Below are 15,197 nucleotides of genomic sequence, written 5' to 3'. Positions count from 1 at the left end.
TTATACCAAGACAAATATGATTACTGAGTCTCAGGCCCAACTGCAGAATTTTGAGAATCGCGTGAATTTGCTGAGCCGAATTGGGGTCATTATTTCAACAACGCGCCCCTTTTTTCTTCGGTTGACAAAAGTCACATTTCCTACGGGTAAATATTTGGTGCCTACAATTATGTAGCTGCTATTGATTTTTGGTGCTAGGGATTTGTTTGCACACGTGGTGTTCATCTGTAGCTGGCAGCTAGTTACTGAGTCGTATATAAAGAGTCGCGGAATTCACAAACCACTCACTGAGAAGAACAAACTTTGTTATATCAGCAAGGGCGTTTCCTTTGTCTTCAGCTTACTAAGCTGCATCTTTTAAGGGTAAATATTGCTTCTCTTCTAGTCAATTATGTACGCAATATTTATTTAGAGTCATAGACATCATCCATTGCACGCCCTGTTTGTCATACTGACTCCCGCTCAGCCTTCAACTTCAGCTGATCACAAATTGTGCCGGGAAATGGCTAAGGAACAAACTAACAACCCCCTTGTGAATCTACAGGAGATGCGAGAAAATTGCGCGGTTTTGTGTGGCGGAATGAGAGAAAATTTTTACGTTCCTACTCGCACGCTAGGTGATAGACTACCTAGCCAAACTGGCCCTCCATAAATGACAAAAAGAAATCTGCAGATTTCCCCTATATGAAGGAAAACAGGTTTATATATCACATTAGGGGCTTAAGAATAATCCACGACGGCGACGGCGAGGACAACGTCGACTAAAAAATGATTTTATATTTTACCTAAGAATCTCGCGATACCCTGAAGTCATTTACTTTGTTTATCGCTGTCAAAGCTATCACGAAACTGAATCTAGGACACATCGACAAATTCGAGATAAAAATTTAGAAAATTAGCCGTCGTGGTTCACGTTCTCCAGACAACGCAGAATTTGGTCATTTTACGGCAAAGAAATGTACAAAGAATTATAACGCACTTGCACAGCCATTGTTATCACTAAAGCTTTTGTTTAGCGACGTTGCCGTTGCCGTCGTGGTTTTCTTAAGCTCCCTATAAAATATCCACTCAACGGTTGCAACACAAAACACGGTTCAAGTTGATTTTAGAAACATATTGGGTAACAGATCTCTTTAAGTTACTATATTTTAGCGGATAGCGTCTACATTTTACTGGTCAGTTTGTATTTAGCTCATTAACCGAGCAGGAGGTCTGTATGGGGAAAATCCTGACCGAAGTCGTGAGTACAGACCGAACGCAGTGAGGTCAGTGCACACGACCGAGGTCAAGATTCTCCCACATAGACCGACTAAGCTCGGTTAATAAGATGTTTATCATATGGCAAACAAGAAAAAATTAATTCGTTTAATGTAACTGGTTTGTACTAGCTCACATTTTGCTTGTGGACCTTACAAAGTTTGCTCGTCCTCTTTACCTTTTTTTCCTCATCAGGCTTTTCGTCATTTCCACTAAAAACAGTCAATATTTTTGTATTTTAGTTTGCAACATTTCCACTGCAAAACGTAATCGATCTTGATGCCGGTCTAGATGAGAAAATCTAGAACGCGGTCAATATCGATTTCAGCCAATCAAATTCGTGAATTCGGTAGTTACCAGTCCTTGTGAAACACAGCCAAATAATAACTAGCGATAATACACCAAATCTAGTCTCGTAAATTATGCCAACACTATAACATCTCGTAAAATATACAGCGGAATGCCGAATTTTCCAACCTCCCAGGGAAACGAAAATTGGTCTGGTGTTCGACTGAGGGGAGAGAAACGACTTTTGGTTCGAGTTATCGAGAGAATCGAAAAATCGAGGGTGACCCACTACGATAAAACTGATATCGTTCAGGTAGAAAGGGTTTATTTTGGGCCGCTTTTCAGACGCAGATACGTGGCCAAAACGTTACGTGACCATTGAAACGGGTGCAAACGAGGAAGAATTTCCAGAAAATTTGACCGATGCCGAGGTTTCGAAATGCATGCAAATCTGTCAGCTGAAATTTCAAAAATTCCCGAAGAAATACGTGGGACGGATAATCTCCGGCGAACGAATTTCGGAATTTAAGTGTTTACCATCGAGAAGTTGGCTTTCTCTTTAATCAAAATTTGGGGAAAGACCGGGAAAAAATCCAAATTCTGGTGCAGTCATTCAGAAAATCATGTTCGATTAATCATTGTCAGCAGTTTCCGAAATTGAAGTTGGCGGTTTTTGTTCGTGGCTAGTCTTACGCAGTTTGTCTTCGTCCCGATCAAGGGACTAATCAGAGACCTTTCTGCTTATTAGACTTGCAAGTATATTTAGTAACTTATTGATCCATATACAATGAGGAAAAATCTACAGTTTGCAATTCTCATCAATGTCTACTTTTCAGTTTTTAAGTATTTAATTCTGTTTTTCAAATGCACAAACATATATTCCTATTGATATTCAGGACTTATAGACGCTAAAAAGACGTATAGACAGAAAAATCCATCCTGCTAAGATAGAGCAAAAACAATTTTATAGCATAGTGGTTTTTTTGGCCAAATCAAGACCAGTTTGATACGCTCGATTTGTTTTTTCATATCAACTTTCCTTAATTAAGTTATGGTATCACTGAGCATAAAATCAAGTCTTTCTAAGTTAGTTTCTAAAGTGAAACACCTAAATATTTCAGATGAATTTTTAAATGTCTACGGTAGAAGAAAGAAAAAATCCTGGAGAAATCTCTTACCTGTCTAACACAGAGAAACTCAGTGGGGTTCGCTGTCGCGCGATCTTTGAGATGTTATCCAGTAAGTAATTCGTCTGCCAATCAGTTATAAGAATTAATTTCATGTTAATAAATGACTTTGATGATAGAAAGCAAGTTGGGAGATTATCGTTTCGACATGAGAAGTGGACGGCTTTTATTGGGGAAGGGGGGTGGGGGCGGGTTTGAGGTGTCATATCTAATCTACTAAAACCTTTGCAGTAAAGGTTCCGATGTTATGTGAGAAGGTGAATACGTGCAAGGGGTTGTGCAGCTGGTTTTCGCTTCTCTACAAACCTGAGTCAAGTAGTACAAAAAACTAAGGCCGGCACTCAGAGTGATGAATAAAACTAAAAGCAACAGATAAAAAATTCGATAAAAATTCGAATGGAATGTAAAAAGTACTAATTCCACAATGCTCTCAAATAAGGTAGAAAAAAACGACGAATTCTGTAAAAAAAAAGACGAAATTTAGCACGACCAGCACGACAAAATACTTTGCCTAAAGAGACAGTCGCCTCATCAAAATTTTTGCGAGGGATAAATGAACAGCCACTTAAGTTTTAAGGAAAGTTTCTGCTGATTTTGATAATCCAAATGAACGAGTGCTTTCCTTTCTTTTTATTGTTCAGTTCTCAGTAAAAGAAATAGAATACACTTTCTTCGAGAAAACAAGATTCGTGGATCGGTTTTGGGAGAACCATAAAAAGTTGTACATCAGTCGATCAAAACAGCAGCAGCCTGTAGCTCGTTCTCCAATTCGTGTTTTAGTCTGTTATCGGATACAAACACGAAAAATGTTTTCTATGTGTTAAGAAATTTCATTTCTCTAGAGCAAGAGGTTAATGGAGTGACCTGGACTTCCATAAGTGAGGCTATCGATGCACATAAATGAAGGATATAAAAATTTCGGATTTGTTTTACCCCACAACTGTGTAAAATACAGATAGGAAATAATATCTCACCGTTACTGAAGGAAATGCTTCACCGAGTTCGTTGTTAGGTAAGGATGTTTTTCAGCACTAACAGCAGCTGTAAAATGTGATTTCTTGGCGGATTGTTAGTCACTTCCAAAGTAATTTGAGGAGCAAATCAGTATTTCACATGAGCGATCCTGAAAAATTGGCTTCAAATAACAAAGTCTGGGAGTTCTGAATTTGATCTTCAGGAGACGGCCTATTAACTGTTTGTGGGGCTGATACCGAATCGATTATACTCTTTGTAGCAAATTTTCGGTAATTAGGCTGAGATTCGACCAGGGCCAGCTGCACTCTGTAAATAAGTTACCTATTTCATATTCAAAACTACATGCGACGGAAGTGTCCTAAACGCCCAAAGAGAGATTGCAGATAAATCAACAGTTTGCACTGTTGTGGTTATTTAAAATTTTTGCTATTTTTGCTGATTTTTACCTTTTTTTTACATGGAGAAACGTTTAGTTTGAACATCGAGCTTTGGTTAATAGTTGAAGAATATAACTTTACTGACACCTTTAGCATAACAACAGTTATTCGACTAACAACCAAGAAATCTCCTTTTTTTGGAAATCGATATTTTCTTCATCTCTCTCTCTATTTGGATTGCGGAATATCGACATGTTTCCCTGCTACCTGGCTGTGCTGTATACAACTTAGTTCTTGGAAGAAAACTAGGATACTCTAACAGAAAACGTGTTTGTTAACTTCAGGATTTGGAAGTTCATAGTGCGATAAACAACAGCTGTGACACCAAAGGGTGTCATGTTTGCGCCGATTCCTTTTAAAGTACGTATTGTGAATTGTGCTAGCTTGGTAATGGGGCATTTCTGAGTTACCTTGTAAAACGAGTTTCCGTGCAAAACCGTTCACATAAAAATGAGTTTGATTTTATACATGAAAACGAACCTGTTGGGCGGAACACATTTTCACATGAATGGTTTCGCACGAATATTCGTTTTGACACACAGGAAGAAGGCAACACTCGGAAATGGCCTTTTGGGTATGGCTTATAAAAGAAACATCTTTATTTTATATTCTTTGTCAGGAGCTGATGACTCTTCCCACAAGATTAAAAGATCCAAATATCTTCCCTACGGATCCTTACCTTGAAAGAGGGTATATGTCAGGTACACTACTCGGAAGGGAGACAGTGAAATCATATGGTAGAGAAAAAAAAAAATACAGACACGCACACACTTAAATTGCAGCTGGCATATTCTGCAGCACTCCGAGGTGATCACAATAATAGGGCCATTTATACGAGGAAAATAAGCCGCGGCTTACATAAGACGCGAACTGGTCCATTTACATGAGCGCGGCTTATATAAGACGCGAAGTGCCCGTATAAATGGTTCACGGCTAAGTCGTGACTTATGCCTCGCTTTTGTGTTGGTTGTCACAGTGTGAGTTCGCCTCTTACGTAAGCCGCAGACCGTAGCCGTGATACCATTTAAACGAGTGGTTTCGTGTCTTATATTAGCCGCGGCTTATTTAAGCCGAGCTCAAAACCTTGTCTTACGCGACTTGTGTAAGCCGCGGCTTATTTTTCTCGTATAAATGAAATGATTTCGAGTGCAATTTGGAAAAAAACATAACCAAATTTGTAGTCTGAAAAATTTACTAGAGCTTATTTATTCCAAATTACACAAGAATAATCATGTGATTATTTGTTAATAATATACTCTCGACAATAGACTATTGAAGGTCTTTGCATTGTCTATTTAGGCAGGTTGCAAACCTCCGATCGTGCTCTTCGCAACTCTTTGAAAATCTTAGTGATCTTCGAGGGTGCTCGGAAAACGTATAATTATCTTCGGCTATCTTTGGAGGGCTTTGTGAATTTTGACTTCTTTCGAAATATACCTCGGATGACCGTCGATACTTTTAGTTTGTCTTCGTAATAACTTCGGATATCTTCGTTGTAATTTGCACTGGTGTTACACTTGAACTGCACTGCTCTTAACCAAAAAGAATTGAGTTATTTTTTCTAATGTATTATTAGTCTGAAAATAGCTGCGTCTAGCCCTGCTAGATTAGGAACAAAGGGGCTTGGTCTAGTAACTAGCTTAAGAAACAGAGAAAAAAACGACAGCAACAAAAGCAAGCGCCTTTGTCAAGCAAACTTTTATTGAGGTGCTGCTTAACTTATCAGTAAGTTATTTGCTCTTGAGTAACATCAGTTGGTCATATAAACAACGATATTGATTATAAATTGATGATAAAATTTGAAAATTTGAAACGAGATTGAATCAGATCTAACTCAACCTCATCGAGATACGTTTGAAAGGCAAGAGGCAGACCACAAAATTCTTGCCAATTCTGTAAGTTACAGGACACATACTTCTATTCAACTACAAGTATTTTAAAAATCAGTTACTCACCCCCATCCCAGTCAGTAATTTTAGTAGATGCTGCCCTTTATGTAAGGCGCAATAAAAATTCAGATTTCTGAGGGCAAAACACACATTTCTCTCCAGTGATCAAATTCAATTCTCATTACAAATTGCGATACGTTCCTTTAAGGTTATTTCTGAGAAACTGGAAATACATCAACACATATACTTTGTTGCGGATCTTTTTTTTTTCTCACCACCTTGACGCTTGACAATCACTGATATGGTATCGACAGGCGAGAAGATTGGGCTCGTTGCAGATCTTGGGGCTGGTATTCTACAATTTAAACTCACTTGGCGAGATCAGAAAATTGAGAAAGTTTTTTAATCATTCACCAAAAAGGGACTACCGTAAAAAAATATCCAATAATTGTTCTTCAAGCTGAAGTCAGCAAGGATACTCTCAGTTGCATGGCAACAACGCTGACTACAAAACAAAGACCGTGGGCTCGGATGAACCTCAGAAACCAGTGGGCCACTACCTCTCTGCAACTTCCGACTTCTTTTATCAGTTATAAACAGTAAAACACTATCGTATATAAAATTAGAGGCATTGCTGACCCGTTGATTTTTGTTTTAAGAAGGCCTTGATGGGATTTAACAAGTCTGGTTTTAACTGATGGCTGAGACTTGTCGAAAATTTTAGCGGTCGGATAAGAAATAACGCGTTTTTTTTTAACTGATCGTTGAGATCTGATTGAGAGGCTTTCCCTTGAGTGTCGAAAAGTAATTGCTTTTGCATCACCACGCTACACGATTGGCTTAAAAAAAAATCTTGCCCCTTTTTTTATCCAATCAGAAGTAAAACACTCACGTTTTCCCGCGCTTCGCGTCAGCTACTTGTATTTACTACGAGTTTTGATTGGTTCACTCGATTGTCTGTGTTCTTTGTGGCTGGCCAGAGTTATTACTTTGGGTTTGGTTTTACGACACTCAATTGACAACGGCTCTATCTGCACCGAAGATAATCTGCTCTATCTGCCGAGATGAGATTTGGCCCGAACGCGACACATGAGGATAATTAGTTTTTGAATTGTGATCACCATGCGCACAGCGGCGGTCAATTTTGCTTTGGGGTACACCGATGAGAATTGACTTTACGAGAGAAAAAACCTAAGTTGCCCACCCCCCAGAGCAGCTTCATTGTTGTGCCGAAAATGTTCCGAACAACGGCGACGATTTTGCCTCGGCTTCGGACGAAGTCCCTCAGGGCTACCAAGAACAAAAGGCTATTCAATTTTGCTTGATGTGAGATGTTGAGCCGGAACAAAAGACCATTTCTTAATACGCCTAAGAAATGGCTGAAACTTTAAGACATAACTGAGGTTTTAGAAACCCTATTCAGTTAGCACGGACAGTTCCGAGATGTGGTTGCCAACCAAACAATAGTTTTGAAGAGAAAATACAGGAGGAATATAGAATGATTGCACTACTAACTAACAAACTAAAGCCCATTGAATACTAACTTCATAAATATTTCGCCTATTACACATTCTGCTAGACTACCAAAATGCGCAAATTGTAAAACCTAGCATATTTGAGTTGACTCAGCTTGATACAACCAAGTCGTTCGAAGCGGGGTCCAGGGCCGTAGACAGTGTGAAGCAAATCGGGGCACTTGACTTTTTTTCGGTGGGGGAAAGTAAAACACTGCTAAATACTTAGAAAGAGAATTTAACCATAGACATTGCCTCAGCCAATGTTCTTTTTTTTCTGGTTACGGCCCCGGGCTCAAGTATTTTCGTCTCCCGCGAAAGAGTCTGAGATTCGAGCCAAGATTGCTTTGACGTGTTGTCTCTGATGATTGGTTATCACTCGCACGCGAAATTCGTAACCTAGCAACAGCCAATCAACAACGCCACCTCTAAAGAGCCACGCCAACTTAATGGAATCTTTTCTGCTAGAATCTCAGACGTTTCTCTAGCGGGTGATGAAAATAAACGTGCAAAGAGCCTTTTCTTTTAACTCAGACTGGGATTGATTTTTACATGCTGTATCACATTACACTTATGTTAACAGCTACTTTTTTCTTCGGTTTAACAAGGCGTTGCTGGATTTGCCGACATCTTTGAGTCTGGCTACCTTGTCTGGCTCGAATCTCATAGAAGCTAAGGCGTTAGTCATCTCATCCTGTAAGCAAGACAGTTGAAAAGTAATGCATTATTCATCACCTCGCCCGGATAATGCCTTGAAAAGACAAACTGCAAACATCACTACAACCAAACATAAGTTGCCTCGTAGTTCATTTTAAATTGTAATTTATAACTGTATTGTATTTTAATTGTGATAAGTAATTGTCATTCTATGGAAAAATTTTACTTTTCTTTTATTTGTCTTTTTAAATTTTATTTTCTACTCGGCACCACAAACTTGCAGCTTTAATTCTCACCGTGTTTAAATGAAGTTTATTGTATTGTTTTCATACGAAAAATACTTAAATTGCAGCCTCGATTTATTACTAAAAATACGATGGCATGGTTAAACACTGGCTTAAAAAGTAAACATCAAAACAACAGTTCGTAAAAGACTAAATATACATTTCGACAGAGGAACCTTAGTCTTCATCGGTTATCATGGAGTCACAAAACGCAAAAAGAAATTATTTAAGTCCAAAATATGCAAATACACTAAGTTTCAGAAAAGATACATGTAACACTCTGACGAAAACAAAAATTCACCGAGTTTTTATTGACGATTCCTGACCATTCCGTAACGGTCCAAACGTAACGACCCTTGCTTGCTATTTTCGGGCTTAAAGACTTTTCTTATCGTTACTATCGGAGGGTTCGCAACTTTTTAGGGGCAGCTTTTCTGGGGTAGCTAAAATGTGCATGATATACGTTGTACGGACCGAACCATTCTGTTCTAAATAAAAATGTGTCATTAACATATTCAGAGCAGAAAGGGATAAATCTTTACGAAAAGAGTTTACATTTAAATTACACCAAACTGAGTAGTATAGTGGCTTTGTAATAAGGGTCATCTAAAGCAAAGATCAGATCATTTTGCAACACCTGGTTGTATCTGTACAACTCTTGACGGACAAATAATGGTTGGAAACTTTGACTTCAAGTTGGATTTAAACCTTCACATACCTTCACATCCTGCCAGTTTTCCTCTTCCTCTCTCAACACAGTCGCGGTGTGAAGTGGCGTGGAAGGAACCTCGCTGTAGGCCTGCACAATGTAGGCATAATGAAATAATGATGAGCTACTTTTTGCCCAAAAGCCATTAGATAAAGTGAAAGACTTCACAAAATTGAGAAAGTGGCTTAATTCCTGATGTAACAACAATTTACACGTACATGTATACATACGCACGCCTGGCACCCTACAACTAAATACTACTACATGTAGTCTCCTAAACAGTGTTGCGTGATGTAATTAAAGTCGTCACGCAAAGCTTGTTGAAAAACTTCGCGTGACGACCCATATACATGTAAGTGTAATGAAGAAGGCAAGGGCTCTAGTCAAATAAAAAAAGCCATGCTTTAAGAGTATCATGTGGACTATCAAGAACTTTATCGTGATAACAATCTGAGTAATTTTAAGACACACCTTGATCCAAGGATTATTCATCACTTGTTCCACGGTAAACCTGTTCTGTGGGTCTGTTCTCAGCAGACCTTTAATCAACTCTTTGGCTGGTGACGAAAGACATCAAGCAAATAAATACATGTACAAAAGAGTGATAACTAGATAAAAGAGAAATACAGTATAATTGATTCGCGACTTGACAGGAGCTATTCTCATGCGTTCCTGGTTCTCACTCAAATGTGCGAGGAAAATCTCCTAGTACCCAGGTCCCCCTTTTAGGTTTCTTTGCAATTTTAAAGGCAACGCTGCAACGTGTCCACGTCATGCCACGTACCGTGTTCTTCCCGAGTTTTCACTCTATTTTCTGATTGTATGATACGAATTGGAAACCTTTTCAGTGCTCTCCAAATGCAAACATTTGCACTCTTTTACCCTAATGAATACTGCTTATCATCCAATATGGGGGGAGAGGAACGGGGGGGGGGGGGCGGTAAATCTCCCTTCTCCCTACTTTTTGAGCCAATTTTTCCCTCCTCCCTACTTTAAATATTCCATAAAATTATTTCCCCATCCAGGTTCATCCAGTTCTCCCTACTCACAACAATTCTTTTCTCCCTCCTCCCAACTTTTTTCGGGCCATTTCTTCCTCCTCCCATATTCTGCCCCTCCCTCCTCCAATACAATAAGGTCTGAGAATCTTACTTATTATACGGTTAGCTCGGTGAGCGGGCAAGATGAATGAAATCCTGCGCTGTGATTGGCTACCCGAGTGGGCAAGATGGAGCTATCTTGCCCTCTCGGGACTAGCCGCCATGTCCCACAAGAAAAAATTTTCCCGAAAGCCATATAATAAATCCTTTATTGACCAAGCTCGTTCAGTCAAGATGGCTGGATATTGGCCTTGCTCTTTCTTTGCGAGTTTATGGACCTCGACTCCGTCTCAGTCCATAAACACGCAGACAAAGAACTTGGCCAATATCCAGCCATCTTGACCTCACACTTGGTCAATAACCCCTAAATACATGTACAACACTCAGTCCTTTGAAACAGCTTCCAGCAATGACTGAGAAATTTATTTACCTTGCAAAGACACTCTACTCCACTCAGGGTTGGGAAAGTCATACTGGCCTTGTCTTATTCTCTTGCGCATCCCAGGAGAAATGGCTGCTCCATGGTTACTGTAGAAAGGTGGAAAACCACACAACCTACAAACCAAAAGCAACAGCACTCATGCTAAATATTTGCTTTGGTTTTTACTTGGAGGATGGAAGTATAGAAAGATATGGAGAGAAAGAAATACTATTTGCACACACACATTTGGACACCGTTTTTTTTTTAATACTCCTGGTAGTCAGACAATTTTCCATCTACAACTATGTATTTATTTACAACTATGTATTTATATAGTTACCAATACAATTATTTGCAGCAATACAATTTCTGAAAACTGTTTAAAGATATAAATTATAAAAAGAAACCAAGGCTGACAAAACACATCAAGAAGGCATTTGCAAAAAATGAAAACAAAAAAACAAAAACAAAAACTGTACAATACAATGAGCAAATGTGGAATTTAACATTCAGCAAATGTGGAAAAATACATTATTTTCATGAACAAGTATCAAGAATGAAAAGACAGTAAGCTCTCTTTTAAGCAAATTTACTATTAAAGTAGACTGTTTAATCTCTGCAGGTTCATCAACTATGAGGTCAAGGCGAGAGTAAAGAAATCATGGAAACATTTTCCTTGCTCAATTAATCAAAAATTCACCAGAACCAAAAAAATAGTGGAGAAAAATATACTTACAGAATATACATTATGACTCCTAATGACCAAAGGTCGCACATCTTGTCATAACTCTCTGGACCCAAAACTTCAGGTGCTACATGTAGAAACAAATCAAATCAAGCATAATTTAAATGTGGATGTCCTAACAAAAGTATGTACAGTAAAGGCATCTAGGAAGGATGAGATCTCTAACATTAAGTCTATGTTAAGCATAAAGTTGTATTTTGAAGTATCTTATGTTTATGAAAATGGGCTTGATTACTACATTACTCACTTGCTTGATCGCTGCTCAAGGAAGAAAGTGGACATGAGATAGGAAGGGGTGGCATGAGGGAAGGGGGGGGGGGGGGGAGAGAAAGCAAGATTTTATGAAAACTGCCCAAAGGAAAGCATAGCCATCACACAATGGTACCTCAATCTGAGAGGTGGAACATTATTTCAAATTGAGCATCTTCTATGAGGTCCAGCAAACAGGAGGAAAGTAAACTGAGGAAAATGAGGAGGGAGAATGCCCAAAAGCGTAACCTGATGTTTATTTAGATCGCAAAATTTGTACAGTCCACAGTATGCACTTTCAGTTGTGTGTTTACATACCAACATAATAAGGAGTGTAGCAAGGTGTTTTGAGATCCAAACCAGCTGTGGTCTCCTTAGCAAATCCAAAATCAGTCAACTTCAGAAGTGCATTTTCAGAATGATCAGCATACAGCAAGTTCTCCGGCTTCAAATAACAAAATATAAAGAAACTGTTAATGAAAAATAGAGTTATGTTTGTAATATGTGCATACATGCTATGGTTTGGAGAGCATCAATTTTGATTACAGTTGAACCGTGACTAAAGGTCACCTCTCTCCAGCAACCACCCTTTTCCTGGTAGATGGTCCATACAATGTACATGTCACTGAATGTTACAGATGCAGATCTACAGTAGGATAAATTATGTCCAATTTTGAAACATGGAGTGCTAAAGGATCAAGCTTCTAGATATGTCCAGGGTCATGGTCCTCCAGGAAATGTTTGGATTTTAACTCCTCTAAGGCCTCTTTCCTGGGTTTCTGAGTTATTCTGAAAAATCTGACTAATTAACGTGAAATGGTGGAAACCGGTATGCATCCATGCCTGTGTTGACAGTGAAATGAAAAAAGCTGACAACAAATGTTTAATTCAATAAACAAAATTTTGACTGTGCTTAACATTGTACACTTTGAAGAGGAAGTAACATATTTTTTTCTCTTATTCTGCCTCAGGTAAGAGTTAACTACTTCACACCTTCAAGTCCCGGTGTGCAATATTCAGTGAATGAAGATGTGCTGTGGCTACAGTAATCTGACGAACGATGGCAGCTGCCTCTGAAAACCAAATCACACAATATTAAATATGAAATATACCTTCTCCTTCTTGGTTTGAATGCAGTTTGTAAGTTACATGGTAGATGACTTTATCAACTAAAGGAGATCAAACCTCACTGATGAAACTAGATTAAAAATTGAACTGCAAAATGTTTGCTATGCACTCTACACTCCTGCATGTATGCACCTACCTCTTTCAGTAAAGGGAGAATCACCTCTCTGTTGAATTCTTTCAAAAAGCTCCCCTCCAGTCATGCTACAACAGACGAAAACATCACATGACTGTCATCTGTGACAAATGTATTGTCCACAAATATACCATGTGACTGCAGCCATGGTAAAGACTAGCCTCTTATTTGCAAAACTAGTTTCTTGACCTTACAATTGGTATGCTCAACTCCAGATTGAGCCATCTTGGTTCAAGCCCTAACTGGGAACATTTTGTTGTGTTTTTGGGCAAGACACTTTACTCTCACCATGCCTCTCCCCACCCAAGTGTATAAATGGGTGTCAGCGACTTTAATAATAGGGGGTAACCCTGCAAGGAACTGGCATCCCATCCCTGGGGGGAGAACAAAAATAGAAATTATCCTTGTCACTTCATGCTACAGAACGGAGATTAGCACTGGCCTGATAGGCCACTTGGCTCGTACGTAGACTAATTACCTTTAGCTTACCAGCCACCTTACATGTAAAACACAGCACACTATTTCCAAAAGTTAGAAGCCATTCAAGTTTTCTTCCTCAGTTACTGAACTCACCATTCCATAATGACCAGCAGACAGTCACTCCTTGCATACTTGTTCTGATAAACATCTTTGATACCAACAATATATGGGCAGCCTGAAGCCTTCCAGTGAAGTTCCACCTCCCTCCGAGCTTTAACGTTGTCCTGTAAAACCTACATGCAAATACACAAAATGCAGGTGAAGGATTGCAATTGTAAGGATGTTCTACTACTGGTGATCAAAGGAGGAATCGACAACACTGTTGCATCAACAACATTGGTGATCACTAGAGGTGTCAACAAAACAATTCTCATTTCTAAAGCATCAAGTGATTAGGAGTATTGCTACTCTTTTTGGTAGGGTTTCCAAAGACTTGCCGAGAAGTTGAGCTGTCAAAGCCAAGCTCCAAAGTGAAGAATGTCTGCGAAGCTCAAAACCAGGGTGTGAAGAGCAGAAGGTACAAAATGTACAAGAGTCAAAGCTCAATTTATTTCACTTGCAAGAATCCGCATTAAGTGACAACATGAGTTTTTCCTGAATATTTACATTACATCAGCATCATCTTTTACAATTTGATACATACACCATACATATACATATACCAGTTAAATAACAGTGATGGAATGAGCAACAGGACTCTATCTCGAATTCATTTACAATAGCTTTTGTCACTGTTAGCTGGGGTTTGACAGACAAATGAGGTTCAAGGATAAATTCTGTTTTCTACTGAATTTTTCACCTCGTTTGCATGCCTTTTTCAACAAAAGAATATTTGACCCTAGACTCAACTGCAATAACAGCCATTCAATCTGTTTAAAAATAAGTGGGCTTAAAATACCTAATTAAATTTTTTCATCTGTCATCGCTGCATTGTGCAATATTTACCTTGTATATCCAGAACATGAACATTATGCAGAGACAAAAATTTAACGAGATTATGATTTACAGAATGTTGAGATCGGGCAAAAGCAAACAAATTCTCAAGGTGCAGAGAAGCTTATGCAATTTGAAAGGTTTTCATGAACTGACGACATAAACTGAAACCATGCTCTCGAATATTGACATGAAGAATAAGAAGGAACTACAGTTAGGAAAGAGAAGATTGAGCGAATTCAAAGATAAGGAGAAGTACAAGTATAATTTGTCGTTTCGCCGTCATCGATCAATCGTGATGTAGCTTTTGTATTTTCACTTCACCAATGCAAATCGCTTGAGTATTCATAAATTTGCAAAATTTACGAAGAACTTCAGATCTCTACATGTATGACCCAGTTAGCATGCCTTACAATAATTCTACTCACCTTCAAGGCGAACTTTCCGCCTGTTTTCTTTTCAAAACACTCTAACACTTTGCCATTTATTCCCACCCCTAGGACTTTCTGTGAAAGATCGTAGTCGTTCGTTACGAGCGAAGTTTTCGGCCGTAAAGGCCCTGGAACCTTAAAAAGTGGCTTGATAGCCGATGACATAACTTCAACGATCGCACCAACGCTAGAAATACTCGTAACACGAACAATATGCTGCTATCACTCGGGAGAAAACGACGAAATAAAATCTGCTGAGGCCCAAGAAATATTACAAAGTCGCCATTATTGATTCCGTGGCCGACAGAAGACTGGACCAGACCATTTTACGGTGTCCTATTTCTGGAACCGGAAATTGCAAGGCATGACGAAATACATGT

The 15,197-nt window shown here is 38.9% G+C and overlaps 1 protein-coding gene and 1 long non-coding RNA gene across 2 annotated transcripts; one reads left to right on the top strand and one right to left on the bottom strand.

Moving 5' to 3' along the window:
- Nucleotides 1-287: 287 nt before the first annotated feature.
- LOC110050430 (uncharacterized) lies at nucleotides 288-12,935 on the top strand. Its single transcript, XR_016201808.1, has 3 exons — nucleotides 288-363; nucleotides 4,764-4,845; nucleotides 12,684-12,935. It is a non-coding gene; the product is annotated as an uncharacterized LOC110050430 (long non-coding RNA).
- LOC110050429 (MAP kinase-activated protein kinase 2-like) lies at nucleotides 5,828-15,119 on the bottom strand. The gene is made up of 10 exons (XM_020756339.2): nucleotides 14,815-15,119; nucleotides 13,547-13,686; nucleotides 12,977-13,041; nucleotides 12,706-12,785; nucleotides 12,031-12,157; nucleotides 11,455-11,530; nucleotides 10,728-10,852; nucleotides 9,669-9,754; nucleotides 9,207-9,287; nucleotides 5,828-8,241 (listed from the first exon to the last, which is right to left on the bottom strand). The coding sequence occupies exons 1-10, from the start codon at nucleotides 14,980-14,982 to the stop codon at nucleotides 8,131-8,133; spliced, it is 1,059 nt and encodes a 352-aa protein (XP_020611998.1). The 5' UTR covers nucleotides 14,983-15,119; the 3' UTR covers nucleotides 5,828-8,130.
- Between the last annotated feature and the right edge of the window lie 78 nt (nucleotides 15,120-15,197).

Source organism: Orbicella faveolata, unplaced genomic scaffold, assembly GCF_042242905.1.
Source record: "Orbicella faveolata isolate gen_17 unplaced genomic scaffold, um_ofav_v1 contig_35, whole genome shotgun sequence".
Classification (NCBI taxonomy): Eukaryota; Metazoa; Cnidaria; class Anthozoa; order Scleractinia; family Merulinidae; genus Orbicella; species Orbicella faveolata.
The sequence above is the reverse complement of the archived record's forward strand: the minus strand, read 5'-3'. Positions and strand labels throughout refer to the sequence as shown.

What these genes read in the sequence shown, in the direction of transcription:
- LOC110050429 (XM_020756339.2), bottom strand. Translation starts at nt 14,982, where the DNA reads ATGTCATCGGCTATCAAGCCACTTTTTAAGGTTCCAGGGCCTTTACGG. An exon ending in GCGGAAAGTTCGCCTTGAAG is followed by an intron (nt 13,687 to 14,814) that starts GTGAGTAGAATT and finishes ATTTGCATGTAG; the next exon opens with GTTTTACAGGACAACGTTAA. An exon ending in GGAGTCATAATGTATATTCT is followed by an intron (nt 10,853 to 11,454) that starts GTAAGTATATTT and finishes TTTGGTTTGTAG; the next exon opens with GTTGTGTGGTTTTCCACCTT.